The sequence below is a fragment of the Emydura macquarii genome, unplaced genomic scaffold (genome assembly GCF_026122565.2).
Source record: "Emydura macquarii macquarii isolate MOO-44397 ecotype Brisbane River unplaced genomic scaffold, CSIRO-AGI_Emac_v2 contig_2897, whole genome shotgun sequence".
In the NCBI taxonomy this organism is placed as follows: Eukaryota; Metazoa; Chordata; order Testudines; family Chelidae; genus Emydura; species Emydura macquarii.
Window position 1 is genome coordinate 11,368,421 of NW_027133034.1, and position 21,164 is coordinate 11,389,584.

General features: G+C 36.7%; 1 protein-coding gene across 1 annotated transcript in view; it reads left to right on the top strand.

Annotated features, from left to right (window-relative positions):
- DAPK1 (death associated protein kinase 1) overlaps positions 1 to 19,813 on the top strand; it is a 148,883-nt gene extending 129,070 nt beyond the window's left edge. Inside the window, exons 25-31 of the mRNA XM_067569332.1 lie at positions 1,358 to 1,580; positions 7,256 to 7,444; positions 8,803 to 9,000; positions 11,334 to 11,472; positions 12,911 to 13,031; positions 15,392 to 15,580; positions 17,408 to 19,813. Of these exons, the coding sequence (XP_067425433.1) occupies positions 1,358 to 1,580; positions 7,256 to 7,444; positions 8,803 to 9,000; positions 11,334 to 11,472; positions 12,911 to 13,031; positions 15,392 to 15,580; positions 17,408 to 18,640 (2,292 nt within the window). The 3' untranslated portion in view covers positions 18,641 to 19,813. The remainder of the gene's footprint in view (positions 1 to 1,357; positions 1,581 to 7,255; positions 7,445 to 8,802; positions 9,001 to 11,333; positions 11,473 to 12,910; positions 13,032 to 15,391; positions 15,581 to 17,407) is intronic.
- The last annotated feature ends 1,351 nt before the right edge of the window (positions 19,814 to 21,164 follow it).

Genomic DNA, 21,164 nt, shown 5'->3' on the forward strand with positions numbered 1-21,164 from the left:
TGAGACCTGTTCTGCAGACTCATGTTTGTGCAACAGCACTAAAACTAGCAATGTAGATGTTTCCTCTCAAGCTGGAGTTTAGGCTCTGAAACCCATTCCCGTCTCCAGGTTTCAGAATCTGAACTCCAGCCTGAGTAGGAACATCTACACTGCTAGTTTACATATAAAATTTAGGTCAACATCGCTCCGGTACTCACGTGTGAAAATCCACTCTTGAACGACATAGCTATGCCAGCCTAAATCCTGGTGTAGGGGGAGATAGGTCGAAGGAAGAATGCTTCCATTGCTTGGGGAGGTGGTGTTCCTACTGCGATGGGAAAAACCTTTCATCGCTATAGGCTGACTACACTGCAGGATTATGCCGGCATAGCTATAGTGCCGTAGCTGTGGCACTACAGTCCCTGTAGGAGAGATATGGCCTGTGGTTCTTGGTTTCCCCTCCACCCCTCCTCTCAATCTTTGGGGCAAAATCATTCAATTGCTGTGATGTTGTATCAAAAACTACAGACATAATCAGTGTTTATTAGAATCTGTTCTCCTCTGAACAGTCCTAGGGCTGTTAAATTGAAGAAATCCCAGATTTCTCAGTTTCAACCCTGACTTGTAAATCCTGGTTGACGGCCTCGTTTTTTTTCATTTCCTCTCTTCATGTAATAGCTAAACCACATTTTACTGCCAGTTCCTGGGATTTATTTTGATGCAGCAGGAACAAAGTGCAGTGTTTCATATTTCTCTTTTTCTTTGCCTCCTACTGCCCCCTATCTGTATAACAAAGTGAATATGTATTTTATATCTTTCTTTGCCCCCCCCCCCCCCCCAAAAAAAAAAAAAAAAAAAAAAAAAAAAAAAAAAAAAAAAAAAAAAAAAAAAAAAAAAAAAAAAGAATGTGGGTAATGAAGTTTCAACAGAATGCGGTACTTTAAAACTTGCTTCTCTCTCCAGAAAGTAACACAGTTCTTTTCACTGTTGATCTCTATTAACAATGCTATCAGAATTATGTGACATAAATAAAAACTTTCAAGTGCCTTTCACCCAATTTTATTTTAATTAAATTATTGCAAGTTTGTATTTTTCAATAATGCTCAAAAATAATTCTGCTTGTTCTAGAACAGCTGAAGTTGGTGCTGAACAAGTATGTTGGATCTCTTCTATTTATGTCCATTTTAAGGACAGCAAATAAATTGATCCGGAACATAGAGGCACACTGCTAAACCCCTTTCATACACTTTGTTTTGGACAATGTATCCAATGTGTTTTCAAACTGTGTTTAAACTGAAAATGCAGCTTTTAGCCTCCTTTATTGAGATATTTTTCTGCCTGGTAATGGATCTAATTTCTGTATTGTGTTCAATTCTAGGATACACATAGAGGACTTTTTATCCAACAACTCAGACCTACTCAAAACCCACAGCCACGAATAAAACTTAAGCTGTTTGGACACTCGGGATCTGGGAAAACGACTCTTGTGGAGTCTCTCAAGTGTGGTCTAATAAGGAGCTTTTTTAGAAGACGGAGACCAAGGCTTTCCTCCACAAACTCAACCAGATTTCCACCTTCACCCTTGTCTACCAAACCATCAGGTATCACTTTAAGACTTCTGATTTTATAGCATTTGAAGTAAGAGAATAATTACTTTTATTTTAATCCTTAGAACCTTGTGTGAAGCACTGTTGCCTTGATTTCTAAAAGTAAAGATAAGGAGAATGTGTCTGTAGGAAACCAAAGAAGGGAAATGGTTTTTATTCTTGGTGCCTGGACAGGAGGATGAAACAGTGGGTGTGAAAGATATAAGATGAGCCAGAGAAACTTTTGTTATCATATGAGCTTTCAGATGAGATGGAAAGCAGAGGACCTGACCACTTGTCACAAGTATTCTGGAACTTTTTTGTAAATGTAAAGGTGTTACATCCGTATCTTGACCAAATTCCAATGTAGGCAAAATATAATTAGTCATCTCTGTCCAAAAAGCATTTTAATTAGAATATGATAATCGCTACTTCCAGTCCTAAACTGTTTGTGTGATATTCAGCAACTGCTTTTTCATTCTACCCTAGATGTGGCTGTACTAAAGTAATAAGTGAATTAATCCATTTATATCTCTTGTCTAAAACAGAGGTGTCAGGGAGGGAGGGGGTTGTTGGGGTTGAAAGCTTTTTTAGGTCCTTAAATGAAAGTTGCTGTAAAAGAATGTTATTTTAGTTATTAGATAAACTTTGTTTTTATGGTTTTATTAAAAAGAACCACTCATACTTACATGTTTATCACTGATCATAATTGTTAGGAAATACCTGATCATGTTAGGAAAAGTTATATAGTAACAGCTTTCATTGATGCTTCACCTTCAGTCAGTTTATGCAGAGGATAGGAAGGAGAATAAAACTCTGGTGAAAGAACAGGCCAAAAGGTTTCTGGCACAAAGATACAATATATGAACGATCAATGAATCACTGACGGAGGCTTTCACATATTACACAGGAATTACTTAATGAGAGTAGAGTTGAAATAGATGAGAAATTTTCTGTTCCATTAACCTCAATTTATAGGCCCTTGCACCAGGAAGTTAAACTATCTGTCAAGAAACACGGCACATATCTACTGAAGCTAGCATAAGAAGGAGGGGATACAGGGCTAGATTTTTTTTGTACATATCACCACAGATTATGCATACAAAAACTCAGTCCCATGAAGCAAGGGGAAAAAAAATTATTAACCACTTCAGTTCTGGAAGAAATTGCTTCATTTTATATACGGTATTATGTACACAGTATTGCTATAAGTAAAAATGGCCATACTGGGTCAGACCATCTAGCTAGATGGCCATCCCAGTGGTTCATCTAGCCCAGTATCCTATCTTCTGACAATGGACAGTGCATGGTGCTTCAGAGGGAATGAACAGAACAGGGCAATTATCGAGTTATCCATCCCCTCTTGTCAAATCCCAGCTTCTGGCAGTCAGCAGTTAAGGGACACACAAAGCATGGCGTTGCATCCCTGACCGTCTTGTTTAATAGCCATCAATTGTCCTATCCTACAGGAACTTATCTAATTCGTTTTTGAACCCAGTTACGCTTTCGGCTTTCACAATATCTACTGGGAACAAGTTCCACAAGTTGACTGTGCATTGTGTTGAGAAGTACTTCTTTGTTTGTTTTAAACCTATCGCCTGTTAATTTAATTGAATGACCCCCTAGTTTTTGTGTTATGAGAAGGGTTGAGTAACACTTCACTCACACGATTCGTGATTTTATAGACCTCTATCATGTCACCCCTTAGTCATCTCTTTTCTAAGCTAAACAGTCCTAGTCTTTTTTAAATTCTCCTCATATGGAAGCCGTTGCATACCGCAATCATTTTGTTGACCTTCTCTGTACTTTTTCCAATTCTAATATACCTTTTTTGAGATGGGGTGAGCAGAACTGCATACAGAATTCAAGGTGTGGGCATACTATGGATTAATATAGTGGCATTATGATATTTTCTATCTTATCATTTATCTCCTTCCTAATGGTTCCTTAACAGTCTGTTAGCATTAGCACTTTTTTTTTTTTTACTGCTGCAGTATACCGAGTGGATGTTTTCAGAGAACTATACACAATGACTCCAAGATCTCTTTCTTGAGTGATAACAGCTAATTGAGACTCTGTTATTGTGTATGTATAGTTGGAATGTTTTCCAATATGCATTACTTTGCATTTCTCAACACTGAATTTCATCTACCATTTTGTTGCCCAGAGACCCAGTTTTGTGAGATCCCTTTGTAACTCTACCCAGTCAGAGTTTGGACTTAACTGTCTTGAGTAATTTTGTATTGTCTAAAAACTTTGCCACCTCACTGTTCACCCGCTTTTCCAGATCATTTATGAATATGTTGAACAGCACTGGTCCCAGTACAGATCTTTGGGGGATCCTGCTATTTACCTCTCTCCATTGTGAAAATTGACGATTTATTCTTACTCTTTGTTTCCTGTCTTTTAAAGAGTTACTGCTTACTTTTCTTAAGAGCCTTGGTGTGGGACTTTGTTAAAAGCTTTCTGAAGTCCAAGTATACGATATCAAATGGATCACCTTTGTCCACATGTTTGTTGACCCCCTCAAAGAGTTCTAGTAGATTTCCCTTTACAAAAGCTGTGTTGATTCTTCCCCAACATATCGTGTTCATCCATTTATCTGATAATTCTGTTCTTTACTATAGTTTCAACCAGTTTGCCTGGAACTGAAATTAGGTTTACTGGCATGTAATTGCCAGTATTGCCTCTTGAGACTTTTGTTTGAAAAATAGATGTTACATTAGCTATCCTTCAGTCATATGATACCGAGGCTGATTTAAGCAGTAGGTTACCTATCACAATTAGTAGTTCTTTAATTTCATATTTGAGTTTCTTCAGAACTCTTGGGTGAACACCATCTGCTCCTGGTGACTTATTACTGTTCAGTTTGTTCCAAAATCTCATCTAATGACACTTCAATCTGGGACAGTTCCTAAGATTTGTCATCTAAAAAGAATGGCTCAGGTTGGGGATCTCCCTCACATCCTCAGCCGCAAAGACCAATGCAAATAATTAATTTAGTTTCTCCACAATGGCCTTATCTTCCTTATGTGCTCCTTTAACATCTAGATCATCCAGTGGCCCCACTGGTTATTTAGCAGGCTTCCTGTTTCTCATATACTTAAAAAACAATTTTGCTGTTAGTTTTTATGTCTTTTGCTAGTTGCTCTTCAAATTCCTTTTTGGCCTGCCTAATTATACTCTTACACTTCACTTAGAATCATAGAATATTAGAGTTGGAAGGGACCTCAGGAGGTCATCTAGTCCAACCCCCTGCTCAAAGCAGGACTAACCTCAGCTATATTATCCCAACCAGGGCTTTGTCAAGCCTCAGCTTAAAAACCTCTAAGGATGGAGATTCCACCACCTCCCTAGGTAACCCATTCCAGTGCTTCACCACCCTCCTAGTAAAAAACTTTTTCCTAATGTCCAACCTAGACCTCCCGCCCTGCAACTTGAGACCGTTGCTCCTTGTTCTGTCATCTGCCAGAGTCCATGCTCCTTTCAATTTTCCTCAGTAGGATTTGACTTCCAGATTTTAAAGGATGTCTTTCTGCTTTTAATCACCTCTTTTACTCTGCTGTTTAGCCATGGTGGCATTTTTTGGTCATCTTACTCGGGTTTTGTTTGTTTGTTTGTTTGGTTTTTTTTATTTGGTGTATACATTTAGTTTGGGCCTCTATTTTGGTGTTTTAAAATAGTTTCCATGCAACTTGCAGGCATTTCACTCTTGTGATTGTTCCTTTTAATTTCTGTTTAACTAGCTTCCTCATTTTTGTGTCGTTCAACTTTTTGAAGTTAAATGGTTTCTTTAATATTTCCCCCCCTACAAGAATGTTAAATTTAATTACATTATGGTCACTTAATTCATTAAGTGCTGCCCTTTGATGTCTAATTCTCTGTGTGCGTGTGCGCGCATAATATATATACATACACACATTGTGTGAGTCATTAGATGAGCACCACTTATAGCAGTACATAATACTGTATACAAAAAGAAGCAAGCTTATTATTGTAAAAAACATAAATATGAATTTCCTGACTTAGACACGAAATTTAAAACTAAAATATCGTGCTAACATAGTTTCATTTTAATCTATGCTCAGTTTTTAAACACTTTTAGATTCCTGGGTTGTTTTGTTTTGGGTGGATTTTTTTTGGGGGGGGGGGGGGGGGGAGAGAGGACAGGACTGTTTGGTTGGTTGGTTTGTTTTGAAAAGCATTATATAAATGTACATTGTTATTACTGCTAATATTTTAGGTAGGAAAAAAGCCTCATGAACAGATGGACGCTTAAAAGTAGTATAACACTATAATGTACACCTGATTATGCATAATGCATAATGTACATATATAATGTACACCTGATTATGCATTTCTTATGTAGCTCATTAAAAGCTTGTATTTATCAAGCATTTACATGGAACAGTATGAAAATCTAACTATATATAAGTAGCAGATGTATAGTGATATTTATACAGCTGCGTTTTCTCTCTCTCTCTCTCTCTCTCTCTCTCTCACACACACACACACACACACACACACACACACACACACACACACCTTGTTTCCATATTAAAATCTCTATATCATAATGGTAACTTCAGTATCTGGTGGAGGGATGAAGAATTCTTTGCTTTGTCTACTAGAGGGGGCTGACTGATAATAAAGTCTACTCTGTGATTGCATTTCTCTTTCTGGGCTGATCTTTGAGAATCTAACTTAGGTCTGGTTTACACAGAGATTTTGTACCAATATAACTATATCAGTAAGGGAGGGGATTGGTTTTTTTAATCAAAATAGTTGCATCCATACAATCCCTACTGTAGATGCAGTTATATTGATATAAAAGTTATACAGGTATAGCTTATTCCACTCCCTGAACAGGAATAGCTGTATAAATATAAAGCATATATATATTTATACAGCTATAAATATGTCCACATGAGGGAGTTGTAGTGCTTCAATTATGCCAAATTAAAGCAATACAACTTTTGTGTGTAGACACGCTCTAATGGATGAACTCTCTCTTTCACAAACAGTGTTCTGCTATTTCCATGATTTTGACCCCACCTGTGTGTCTTTTAGGGGCCAACAGCACTATAAGGGGAACCTAGAATTTGCCCTTTCGTACTACTCAACCTTACATCTAGCACATCATTACTTTATCACTGGGTAATATAGAAATGAAAGTACCTGCCCAGCCTGTGGGTATTCTTGAGACCAAGCACATTAGAAATAGTCTAACAGTTATTGAAACCTGAACATGCCTCTCTAATTTGGGGGGAAATCTCAGCAGAGAGGGAGAAACTGGGGAAGATCTATTGAATTATTTTAATCAGACACATGATACTTCACCCCTGTTCTCTTCCTTTCTGTCTTCCTTATTCCCACTTCCCTATGTGCTTTCTTTCATACACTTCTGTGGAACTTCCTTTTCCTTTTCTCTCCTCTTTCTGCCTCTATCATCCTCTTCTTTTCTTTTAAGGCCTTTTATGCCTAATTAGATATCTCAGAAAGAGCCATTTTGCCAAGTGAGGGTATTCTAAACTACAGCTCTAGTGAGAGGTATTTTCTGGTTCTGAATCTTGGGTGCCTCTGTTTGAAGAACAGACATTTTAAAATCAAATTTTATGCCCAGCACATTATTTTTAAATGATCAGTTTATAAACTCTTCATGGCTTGTAATCTTCTTTTTCATGACCCAGTTTCAGTGAGCATTACAAATCTTTACCCTGGCTGTGAAAACGTTAGCGTGAGAAGTCGAAGCATGATGTTTGAGCCAGGCCTGACCAAAGGGATGCTAGAAGTATTCGTTTCACCGTCTCACCATTCTCACTGCTCTGCAGATGACCAGTCTACGAAGGGTATCGACATTCAGAATGCTTACTTGAATGGTAATGAATTAATTGAATTAATGTATGTGAATTCTGTGTGCCTGACAGTGGCTTTACTTGTTTTAAATATTTGAATTTGAAATCCACTTTAAGCCTTATCCTGAACTACATCCAGTAGTTCAGTCTTTTTAAAGTAGAGATTTAACCTACATAAAGCCCTGTGAAGTTAAATACATTATAAAGGCACCATATACATTTGACTGGTTTATGTATCATTTATAGGTACTCTTGTGCCGAATGGTTTAAAAAAAAAAAAAAAAGTTCTTGGACCACGAGTGAACTTTTATTACTTGTATGTTGTCTTAGGTGTTCATGATGCTTTATGGGCACATAGTTATAGACTGGTCCTTGCCACAAAGACTTTACACATGAAACTATTTTTATTCATCGTCTTGTCCTATTGTAGATGACCTGATTCTCCCTCAAGTGAAATTCAGAACAGGGATAATGTTTTACATACTATATCAGTTGTTCCAGGGTCATTTGGGGCTTAAGCTTTTTTCTCTTGGGTGAGGGAACATACAAACAACATACATACAAACAAACACATATATTGTAAAACATTTGCCATGCGTGGTGAGCAACTTGGCATGTAGTTAACACTTGTTGTTTGTCCAAAATTATTATTTCAGCACAATCATGTAACAGATTTAGTTTCTCAAATGTATTAAAGCTGTGTTGTAGACTGTCAGTAGAAACTATTCCATTATAAAGATTCATATTGTTTTGATGTTTCAAATTTTTAAATTTTTTTCTAGAGTATTTATAAAATCATTTTATTACCTTATAAAATTACCACTAAATAAAGATGGTACAAGTGCAGATGCTTTCAGCCAGATCAACAGAAGACTGTGTAAGAAGCAAACGCTTCTTTTATCTACAGCAAAAATAGATGTCAGAAAACAGCAGAGCACTGCTGGTGTTCTTAACTGGTAATTAGCAGCAAGATGTAATTCTTAAAGCCAACTTTGATTTGGTAACCGTTTCAATTTTATGTACCAAAATGGACTGTTTTCTGAATAACTTTTTATCGTATGTTTTTTGACACCAGATAGCGTACATCACAAAGAAGTAATCGGAGAAATGATTAGTTGCATTTTCAGGGGCAAGAGAGCGAACAGGAGCTGTTATTTCTCTAATGCTGTTTGGTGCTCTATTTTGTTTTCTGAAGGGTTTAATATCCATCATTTCTATACAAAGCGAGGGTTCATTTAATCTGTAATGCATAGTGTCTATGACTCCTGAACACTTTTTTTGGCTTCCGGTTGTTGGCTTTGGAAAAACTTTGCCTCCATTATTAAAGGAACGGAACTCTCTAAATAATTTTGACCTGTTTCTCAATCTGTCCCCTTTTGCAGGAATTGGCGATTTCAGCGTGTGGGAATTCTCTGGGAATCCTGTATATTTCTGCTGTTATGATTATTTTGCTGTAAATGATCCCACCGCAATTCACATCGTGCTTTTCAGTCTCGAAGAACCTTATGAAATCCAGTTAAACCAAGTGACCTTTTGGCTTAATTTCCTGAAATCATTGGTCCCAGTTGAGGAACCCATAGGTATGCCACACTGTGTGTCTTCTATATGCCTTCAGTGGATGAAAGAAAAAAGCTCTTTGTGTGTCACTGTAACTTTGTTGAGTCCTGTTGTGTGTTCATCTTTCTGTTTCTTACTGAAGTCAGCTTTAAGCAAAGTTCTGTACAGAAGTGAATTTCTCTCTCTCAGCTTAGGTTTAGGTGATATTGAAATAGTGTGGAGAACCATGTTTGTTTCCTGAATTTCCCCCTAGCCCATTAGACTGAAGTTTTCATGTCAAAGTAGTTCTTTGAAATTCTTGTTTGCTGTCTATCTACATATAAGCTCCAAGTGCACTGGGTCTTTGAACCAAGTTTGGAAACATTGCGTAAATTAAGCTTAAATCCAACCCCAGCTAAATTGGTTTCCAGCAACTTGCTGGGTTGGCCAGTGTGGATGGGTCTAAATCATGTTAGAATTGTGTTTTAAAACTGTGTTGACCTTCTGCATGTGCTGCTCAAACCTGTCTATGTGGAATTATATTTAGATTTTAAATGAGCTTAACTCCTTTTGAGCATTGATGTGGACGGAGCCCAATATTTGTAGTAAATTTTGCTTGACATCTGCTAAGGCTTTGTTCTGTTTTTAAATGAGATCTCTGGTTTAATACTTTAGCTGATTATGCTGCTTGGAATTACTTGTAAGTCAAACCAATTGACTTAATCACTATATTTTTAAAACATATCTTGATTTATACCAATTTATTTAGCTTTTTATTGCAATGGAGCATTCATCCACATACCCTGACAGTTTGATGGAAGAACCAAGCCCAGGGATCTGTCTTGGCTTCATCAATCAGAACTGTTCAAGCCAGTGGATCTGATTAGACATGTATGGAAAAAGAAAACCCATTTAAGTGATAAAATCACTATGTAATCACCAGGCAGGCATATCAAAATATTCATTTAGAGCTGAAAACTCCCTATGTCCTCCTGATATTCTGGCTAATATTAAATGCATTATCTTAGAGCCCAAGCGATATTCTATATTCCTTATTTATGAACGCAGTACAGGCCTACCATATATGCCTTTCATTTTCATTTTGAGTTAAAAATAAGCAATGTCCAGATCCTGCTGGTGTGCAAATAGTTGTGTAATGAAGATAAGAGGCTCAGGAGTTTTCAGAAAATTAATACTGAAGCTTAAATCATTACTTTAATATTTCTACAGTTGCTGGACTCTGAATTTGAATTAATAGAACTGAACTGTCAATTCTTGCAAAATGATTATCTATATTTAAATAGTCATGTTAGTTAAACTATAGTAACTAACGAAGTAGTTCAACTTGCTGCTAATCAGTTGATAAGAAATCCTTCAACTATCCTAACAAAATGTAATAGTGTGTATTAGCAGAAATCTTAAGGCTTTGGAATAGTTTCCTAGCCAATTGGTCCTTCAGAAAAAGCCAGAAAAGAGAGTGCTTGCTGCATTATAGTACATTGCTTCACATGTCACTGGACACTAATTTTGTATCACTAGACATATAAAAGTGTATTTTTGTGTGGCTTACGGATAACGGATCAAATTCTGGAGACTTTATTCAGTCTTCACTCAGGCAAAACTGTTGAAGTTAATTGAGGCTTTGCCAGGATGAGGATGACGTGAAGATGCTAGTATTTGACCCAACTTTTTGTAAAACTTGGCCAATAGACTATTCTTTTTGGGATATGTATTGGAGAACAGGCTGTATAAATGTGTGTTCCGTACTATCACCTCATTCATGTGCCATTTGTATCTTTCTCTTTTTCTCATTCTTTTTCATGGTATCTCCCAGGCTTTCCTACTTAACTCTCACCTAAATGAGAGTTCATTGTTTGTGTAAGTACTGTACAATTGCATTCATACCACAGTATGAATGTTGTAGATCATTTGTGTTCTGCTTACAATCATCTAACTTGCATCCTGTAGTACTAAAGACCATCCAAAGAATTATCAAGAATCTGTGCAAGAAATTACTATTACTGATTTAAGTGTCATTCCCAAAACGGTTTTATAGTTTGTAGCTGAATTGTTAGTGTTGTTAGTGATATTTATCATGTTAAAAAACATAAATGAAGCCATATAGTATCAGTATTTCTAACATTTATTTTGAAAGGGCAAGCCATCCATCTTTTATGGCTATAGATAAAATCACATCAACAAAACAGTTCTTAAATGACAGACACACGTGTGTAGATTGTGTTTTTAAGTTGACAAGTGTACTCTCACAAGCGACCAGTGTGTCAGGAACATAAAATTCATCTCTGCCTTAATGGTACAGTAAGAGCATTTTTTCTTAAATTGTTTCTCTGGGTGTGTATTTTTCCTTCTCATGAAGCATTTGGTGGAAGGCTGAAAAATCCATTGCATGTTGTCCTGGTGGCCACCCATGCAGATATTGTGAACCTTCCTCGCCCTGCTGGAGGAGAATTTGGATATGACAAAGACATGTCGTTGCTGAAAGAAATCAGAAACAGGTGAGAAGAGGAGCAGTGTATTTTTTTAAAATATAAATTCAGTATTTGAATTAAGGTAAATTTATTAAAAAGTGGAAACGCCAAAGATGGCTGTTGATTTGAGGTGTTTAATACTATTTACAAAACGTTCATTGATCTATAGGTGAGCAAAGAAAATCCAGTGCTTTGCTTTGGTTGCTGCTTTATATTGAAAATGGTCTAGCCAATATAGCTATGTGCCAAAGTGGAAAATACTTGATGATTTTAACATGAACAAGATGCCTTTTCTCAGTCAGCTGCACCTACCTGACATTAGGCTAGGCTAGGCCCTAATGACCAGAACCAGTAGGTGGCCTCACAACTTAATGTTTAAGTATTATAGCAATCTTAGAAAAATGGATGACTTCATTATTCAATGCTTTAAACCTAGACACAATGGAGTTTCATCCTTTTCTTTAAATTCTGATTAAGATAATCTAGAATACAAAAATAAATCAAACAGATATATTGTATACACAATTTTCTAAAGAGCTGCATGGCAATATTGATGAAAAAGAAAATGAACCAACAAGTGTCTCTAGATGTTGGAAAGTCCTAACAGCCTCTGTGAATTGCAGAGCCAACCACTGTGAATTGCAGAGAGAATACCACTGATTTTCAGAATTAGCTATTGTCACAAACTAATCTTTCAAGACAAACTACACACAATTCACAGTAATACCATGGCATGGGGAACTATTCAGATCTTCTGAGTAGGGTCTATTGTTAGGAAAAGGATGTAAGGAGAATTAGTTGAGGGCTATATCCTCCAGATTTCTAATATTATTGTATTAGGGCAATTTCCTGATTGAACTAAAGATTGAACTGAAATTGAACTGAAGATATCTATGTATAATCCTTGGAGTTTCAGTCAATAAATATATCTCATTGCTATGCTTGTAAAAACAAATATAAATGTGATTTCTCAATAATTTTAAACTGGCCAAAATTAAAAAAAGCTATTGTTTTGCATTAGTTCAATAACTGAATTATTTCAGATAAGAATCAAGTGGGCTGAACTCGTTAAAAACAAATCACAGAACTTGCTGTAACCCACAGCAGTACATATAGACAGTATGTCTACTTGCTATCTCTTGACTCTGCTGTAATTCCTTTTGTATAATATATGTGTAGCCCTCTTTTCCGGTGCTTACATGAAAGTCATTTTTACTGTCAACCACTCTGTTTATCTTGAATAAAATATTAGTTACTAATATACTAATTTTTGCTTTTAATATGATGCATCATGTCCAGTATTTAACTTTTTACTATTCTTGTTCTTTCCATTTTTCATGATTCCCTTTAAAACTAAGAAAAAATTGTTACACAATTTCAAATAAATTTACAGTTGGGTAAATTTAAATAAAATTTGGTTTGGGATTAGAAATTAATAAATAAATACTGTCTGTTTCTCTCTTAGGTTTGGAAATGATCTTCACATTTTGGACAAGTTATTTGTTTTGGATGCCGGAGCATCTGGCTCTAAAGATATGAAGCTTCTTCGAAATCACCTACAAGAATTAAGAAGCCAGATCATTTCTGTGAGTAGTGCACTAAAAGCCTATGCTGAGTTAGCTCCAGGTGAAACTCTGATTTTGAAGGAAACTTGGGTGGGGCAGGTATTGCAGGCCTCTTGTTTCTTGGGCATAAGAGGCTGGTACATCATGGAGTTCAGGGAGAACAGGTGCAGTTTTCTTTATTTGAACACTACCTGATGGCTAGTTCAGAGGCACTTTCAGTTGATGATGAACCTGCAGACACTCTGGTTTGAAGGGAACAGGAAGAAAGGCTTTTTTTTCCCCCCTCCTCTCAAAGGGACACTATTAGGTCAAACTAGGCTGAAAATACAGTTATAAAAATCAGTTTTTATAAAAGCTAAGGTTAATAAAAGTATCTTCATGACTTTTTAAAATTCCAATGGAAATGCTTTTTCTTTTTTTAAAATATGCCCCTGTTGTGTTTCAACCCAAACATTGCAAAATTATCAGTTCATTTGAATCAGATAGTCTAATTGGCTAGAAACTATTGATTCTGTTCTTATTGTCGGTGAGAGAAATGCAAAAAGTCAACAAGCAGTATAAATAGAGAATAAGTTATATCTTTGGTTTATATGATCAGAGGTGGGTATTGTAAGTTGAAGGATACTTTGTTTGTTAAATATTTTAATTTGACAGTATCCCCATTGAAATGCCTTTTTCTACCTTATGTGTGGCTTTAAAAGGTACTTTGGACCAAGTCCAGCATTGAACAGACAGGGGTTTATTATAATCATTAAAGTTCTGTAACCCTCCTATTTATTGGCTTTTTAATGGTTACATTTCTTTATTAACCGCAGGTTTCTGATAAGCTTCACGGTCTTTACATTACCTCAGTCCTAACAGCTCAGTGCCAGGCTTTCTTATTTGATAATGTCTGTAAAGCTTGCAATTCAATTACAAAACAGCTTCACAGCCTCTTATCCCTGAAATAAGTCTGTCTTTGTCTGCACAGAGGATTTTGCTAAAGAATTCCCAATGTTGCTAACACCAGTTCAGTTGAACTAGTGTTAGCTCTGGTGGGAGCTATAAAGTAGGCAAGTCTCTGGAGGCTGGACCTATTTTACCACTGCATCATTTAGATTTGCGTACAGCAGACTTAACAGACCTGGTGATGAAAAAGGTCTAGTTGCCAGATTCCCCGTAGTGCTAGCACCAGTTCAGCTTAACCAAAGGGAAAATAATCATAAATATCCTCAGTGTAGATCTGGATTCGCAGCTCCTACTGCTGCTAACGTGCATTCCATGAGAGCCAAGAGATCCTGATCCACCAATTCAAAGTAGTGAACCATAAAGCTTGTATGCTTGTTCATGTAATGATTGATGATGTGTAGTGACTAATACGGTAGTCTGTGTGATATCACAGCTAGGACAGCTGGACAATTTTCAATTATAGTGGGCCAACAGCTATTTATGAAAAGCTTGTGGCCTGAATGAAGACCCCGAGAAGAGTCATAGGAGACAGATGAAGATCTACCATAAATCTTCTCCTGTATTTAAAAGGGACAATCAGTGAATCTAACACTATATTGGTGATTTTTTGGGCAGGGTGTGAGAGAAGTTAATACAATTTACAAGATGCCAAAATGATTACTTAACAGATCTGAAAGAAACAGCAGTGTTACCTTAGAGAGACCTAGTCTGTTCTTAAAATTTAGGTCAATATAACTATAGCACTCAGGGATATGAAAAATCTACCACCCTGAGAACTATAGCTATGCTGGACTAGCCCTTGGGGTAGACGCAGCTAGGTTGACAGAAGAATGCTGGCGAAGATGATGATGCTACAGCGACGGAAAATCCTTTCTGTCGGTGTAAGCTGCCTCTGTGCTTCAGGATTATGCCGGCATAGCTATGGCACCGTAACGATTCTGTTTATAATCCCTGTAGTATAGATGTGGCCGTATCAGTTTCTGTGGCAGTCTGATGCAACAGGTTCGGAATTCTGCAACAACTTCCTTGATATTTAAAAAATGAGTTTCTGCTAAAATGATCAGGAGTGAAAGAATTAACTGTTGATATTTTAAACATTTTTTTTGGTTTCAGAGTTAATGCCCAGGTGAATGGGGCAATTGGCACCACTCAAAACCATTATTTCAGATTGTGCGCCAATTAGGTGAGACAGCACTGAATTGGTTCACATTAAGATTGTCTTTGTAACTATGGTGGCTAGAAATTGGTTTTTAAATGAAAATTTAGATTCTGGAGTACAGTTTTTCATCCAGGGTGGATTCTGTGGCAAATTCTGCAGCTGCAGAACACACAAGTCTTTGACAGTAGCTCTTTTTCTAAAAAAAACGTAATTCTAGTTTTATCAGCACAGTAGATGTAGAACTACAAATTGACGTCCATTGTACTTTTGTTAGATTTGTCCACCTATTACTCACCTGTGTGAGAAAATTATCTCCACCCTCCCTTCTTGGAGAAAAATGAATGGACCCAACCAGCTGATGTCATTGCAGCAGTTTGTCTATGACGTACAGGATCAGCTTAATCCATTAGCAAGTGAAGATGATCTACGGCATATAGCCCAGCAGTTGCACAGCATAGGAGAAGTAAGTAATTTTTATTCAACCTGCATAACTATGTAGTGACTTTACTTACATTCTGGCTTTAACATAAACTCAGATTGTTGATTCTATGCAGTGTCCAACTGGGTTTCACCCATCTGGAACAGAGTTTAGACTGTGCACTTTTTAAATTACTTTTTTCTTTAATTCAGCGAAAAAATGAAGAAAATCCTAACCAGCTAACAAGTGTATGAACAACTGGGAGTGGTTTTCAGGATCGAGATGCTAAATGGAAAATGCATCAAGCTTCTTGGAGGCAGGGGCAGGTGGGGCACGAATGGAAATCTTGTGGAGGAGAAAAAAGAAAAATTAACCGACTGTCCTAGTCTAGAAAGCCGAAGTGGATTCAGCTAGATAAGAAAAAGGCACTCTTATTATGAAATAAGAGTGTCCGCAAAGGGAGCTATTCCGGAATTGCTATTGCAGTTTAAACTCACACCATATCTAATTCTAGAATAACCCCCATGTGTGGATAAACCCTTAGTGCAATTTCAGTCAGAAATGTGAGTTTAAATGGTTGAATAAATTAATTTCGGATTTGATGAAAGAAAAGCATTCTCTGAAGTCATCTATGCCAAATGTGTACAGACAGATACTCCTAGAATAAAAGGGGGTTGTAATATAAAAAATGATGGGCCAACTCTCACAACAGCAGAGTGAAGCACAGACTGCACTATCAGATTTTGTTTCTGAAATGAGAAATCTGAATCAGAAGATTATTTCTAGATAAGATTGTTGTTTAAGTAAATGAATAAGCAACAGGAAAATGTTACACAACCAAATATTTAACTTTTTAAACCTGAGATTTCCAGGTGGTAGTTCAGAAGATTCTGTTTTGACAGAATCTTGCTGTGTCCTCAGCAAAATTCCTTAATTGTTCTTTCTTCAACCTCCCATTCCAAGACAACATACTCAGTACAATACAGACTTCAGTTACCTTTGTTGTTTTATGACTCCTGTGTATTTGTTTCACTGAACATTTTTTTCTTTAAAAGAGGAAAAATTCTTCGATTATATTCATGATAGAAGCAAATAAAATAAATATTCAGGAAAGGGATGAAGTAAAATGCTGACCTTAAAATAAGATAATAGCTAATACAATTACTCAGAGGCTTACTTTGCTGAAGCTATATCATTATAACATGTAGTGATATGGCAAAGCATTCAGTTGCTCAAAGTTGCATAGCTGTTAAGGAGGCCTGTGATGCTTTCCTTTCTTGTCATGTCATTTTCTACTCATTTCAGTTATGCCTCCTAGCCTATATTTTCTGTTCTCCGTTCTCTGTAGATTTTTGTTGTCTGCAAACATTAAATTCAATGTAATCTTATCAAATGAGTAATGCAGATAGGTGCAGGTATGCAACTTTTGGTGTGACATCTGGTGAATTAACATGACTCTTATACATTTGGTGGCTTATGAGTCGAATGTGAGAAGCTATGAAACAGTGCCAAAAATGCTGTTCCATTTTCAGCTGCTATCAGGGCAAATGAGGAAAAACTGCATTTAGACTACAATATTTTCTGTGTGTCCACTGAAAATTGTTGTCAGTGCAGACGATTTCAGTTAAAATAGCTTGAAAAATCTCAGTGAGCCATGTTTCCCCCTGTGCTCAGATGGCTTTGTCAATAAAACAAGTCAAGAGCCGGATCCTGTTTTTGTTTTGCGAATATGAGAGGAATCAAATGCACTGTTATCTTTCCACAGTCAGTGATTCAATTGTGTGACGGGTGAGTCAACAGGCCATAAGAGCAGCTCTACTATTGACTTGTACTTCACAAAATATAATTTGTAACTTTCCTCTTTCTGAGCAGATAAACATCATGCAGAGTGAAACTGTCCAAGATGTTGTGCTTCTGGATCCTCGTTGGCTCTGTTCTAATGTCCTTGGAAAAATCCTGTCAGTGGAGAACCCTAAAGCCCTACATCATTACAGAGGTCGGTATACTGTAGAGGACATCCAGCGCCTGGTATCAGACAGTGATGTGGAAGAACTGATACAGATTTTGGATGCCATGGATATCTGCGCTAGAGATCTTAGCAGTGGAGCAATGGTGGATATTCCGGCATTGATCAAAACTGACAATCTTCACAGGTCTTGGACAGATGAGGAAGATGAGGTTCTGATTTATGGTGGTGTTAGAATTGTTCCTGTGGAACACCTTACCCCATTCCCTTGTGGAATTTTCCATAAAGTTCAAGTGAATCTTTGTAGGTGGATTCACCAACAAAATGCAGAGGGAGATGCAGATATACGTCTCTGGGTAAATGGATCAAAGATTGTGAATCGCGGGGCTGAGCTTTTAGTGTTGCTGGTCAACCATGGTCAGGGTATTGAGGTTCAAGTTAGAGGACTGGAAACAGAGAAGATCAAGTGCTGCTTGCTTCTGGATTCTGTATGTAGCACCATTGATAATTTAATGGCCACAACATTACCAGGCTTGCTGACTGTAAAACATTACCTGAGCCCTCAGCAGCTGAGGGAACATCATGAACCAATAATGGTCTACCAGCCTAGAGACTTTTTCCGGGCACAAAGCCAAAAGGAGACATCATTGACTAACACCATGGGTGGTTATAAAGAAAGCTTTAGCAGTATATTGTGTTTTGGATGTCTGGATGTCTACTCACAGGGAAGTCTTGGAATGGATATTCATGCTTCGGATCTGAATCTTCTTACAAAGAGGAAACTAGGTCGACTTTTGGATCCACCTGATCCCATGGGCAAGGACTGGTGCCTTCTGGCTATGAACCTGGGCCTTCCTGATCTTGTTGCAAAATACAATACAAACAATGGAACTCAAAATGATTTTCTCCCAAGCCCAGTCCATGCCCTTTTGCAGGAATGGAGCAATGTCCCTGAGAGCACTGTAGGTATCCTAATGTCTAAACTGAGGGAATTAGGCCGCAGAGATGCAGCAGACTTTTTATTGAAGGCATCTTCTGTATTCAAAATAAATTTAGATGCTAATGGCCAAGAGGCCTATGCTCCAAGTTGTAACAGTGGGACATCTTATAATTCAATTAGCTCAGTAGTGTCACGGTAAGAACAGAAGTTTTGCATGGACAGTATCTTTTCAAACTGCAGAAAGTGTAAAAGGTACAATATGAGTTTCTAAACATTAATTTATAAGCTTCTCTATTGAAGGGTCTTTATCCTCCCTATCACCACCTTTTATGTGAATAACCTTTCTACTTTTAACTGTGAACTGTTGCTTTTTATTTTAGCTATTAAAAGGCTGGTGTACTTCTGGTGTTTTACAGTTCTGTTCTTATATACAATGTGCTGCTTAATATTGCCATTTTAACTGGGAAGTCTAACTTTTGGGTGATGTACTATAACTGTTTTTTTAAAAGAAATTCAGTTTTCCTAAAAGGGAAAAAAAGTTGCACATTGATCCAAAATTCTTATGCCCTGTTTTGTCTTTCCACAATGTCCTTCGCTTAACTTTTTTACATTTGTAGGGGGGGAAAAACAACAACATTTACGGTCAATTTGCTGGAATTTAACACCATATTATTTATAAATGGAAAAAAAGTGAGTGCCTTTTGGAGAAGATAGTGTGGTTGAATTGAGTGATCCTGCTGAAGTTATAAGAAAATGCTACCTCTGTTTCACTGTCTGCATGCTGATCATTGCAAGTGGTGCTTGCTTTTTTGTTTTACCTGCAGTTTTAAGACATTTGGTAAAGAGAAATTAATTATTTTACAAAGAGTTCTCGTGTTGTTACTGTGTATATAAATGCGTAATACTTACTCATCTTTTATTTCAATCGAACCATAATGTGAAAAATTCTATTAAGCCTACCGTCATGCTTCATTATTTCCACACATCTCAGGTAAAACTTCAGAGTTGTAGATTTCGCCAAGACATGCATAAAATGTTCAGTGCGGCAGAATAATCATTGTAGAGCTGTCAGTTGTCATTTGTGCATAACAAATGGTTTTCCACTTTTAAATCCTAGTTGCTTATTTCTTGTACTTGAAGGTTTTAAAAATAGGAAACACAGTTTCTTGCGATGAGAAATTTAAAATTGATGTGAGGGAACATGACTCGTTCTTTTGTTCTGAAAAGCATGTAATTTTAATGTTACAATATATGTGTATATATACATATATACTGTATGTATATATATTAATAGTATTATTTTTTCCTTAACCTTTAAGACTTAGTAAAATTTTAAAGGATTTTTTTAACAAATAAACTGTTGCCTATTGAATCCTTTTCACTTTTTATTTCCTGGTTGCACTCAAGTTGATGAAAAAAAATGTATTTAAAGGCTTAATCCTACAAGGAGCTGTGCTTCTCCTATGAGATTCTGGGGACCTTCAGTTTGATTTCAATGGGAGCTGAGGGCTTTCAGCACCTTGCAAGATCATGCCTTAAAATACCAGCACTCTGGGAAGGGGATTTTGGTTTTAATTGCAGCTTCAATGAAATACATTAGTTCTGCTTTTCTTTTGAAAAACAACAAGCAAAGCAACTTTTCCTTTTGTCTCCTTTTTGTTTGCATACTAGAGAATAAAACAGAAAGTACAAGTCATCATCAAGAAAAAGAATCCCAATCTTATTTATTATCCTCTAATTGGCAAGCAGGAGGAAACAAACACTAGTTGACTTTCCTTTTTGTTAATGAGAGCAGTTTTTCTAAATCCACTTTGCATCATTGGGTGAATTAGAAAGCTCCAGGACTTTAAAAATATGTAAATGTTTGTACTTTTTTCTCTATCTTTGCAATATAGATTTATTTTTTATGAAGTTCTGTATTACCCACAAACATAGAGCTTGGAAGCTTAACGTTGTGTATAATGTAAGATGTTTAACCCAGTTTCCTCCACAGGTGACACAGTGGGGTAGTGCATGGTAGTCTTCTGCCTGGAGATATGAGTTGAGCTATAGAATTGTGTCACAGGTAAATTACTGATGAACCATCTTCAGCCTTGTCATTCTCACTGAAAAGGGTTTGCAAGTACAGATATGCTTAGCTATAGAGCTATACCATAAACCCCATTGCCACCATCCCTGGAGAGACAACTTATACTGGCAAATGGATTTTTTTGCCAGTATAACTGCATCTACTCTAGGGTTTTGCTGGCAAAGCTATGTCAGTTAAGTCTGTGATATTTTTCCACACTCCTGACTGACGTACCTATACCAGCAAACTTTTTAAGTGTAACCCAAGCCTGAGACTCTAGTAAAGGCTTTTCCATATCTCAAAACCACTATTAATCTCCTATTAACTACCATTAATCTTGGTAACTACTAAGTTACCAAAGGGTAACTTACAAACAACTAGCATAGCCAGACCATGTATAGAGAGAGGTCCTTTAACTTACAGCTTTGTACAACCTCCTATTAGCAGCTTTTCCTGGTGTATTGCCATTTCTTGCAGTCCTTCCACATATATGTTATATAATTTATAATATAACTATAACTATAACATAATATATATATGTGTGTGTGTGTGTATATATATATATATATATATATATATATATATATAACTATAATATATTATTGTTATATATATAACTTATAACCTGTTTAAACTCCCTTGCATCCATGTTACT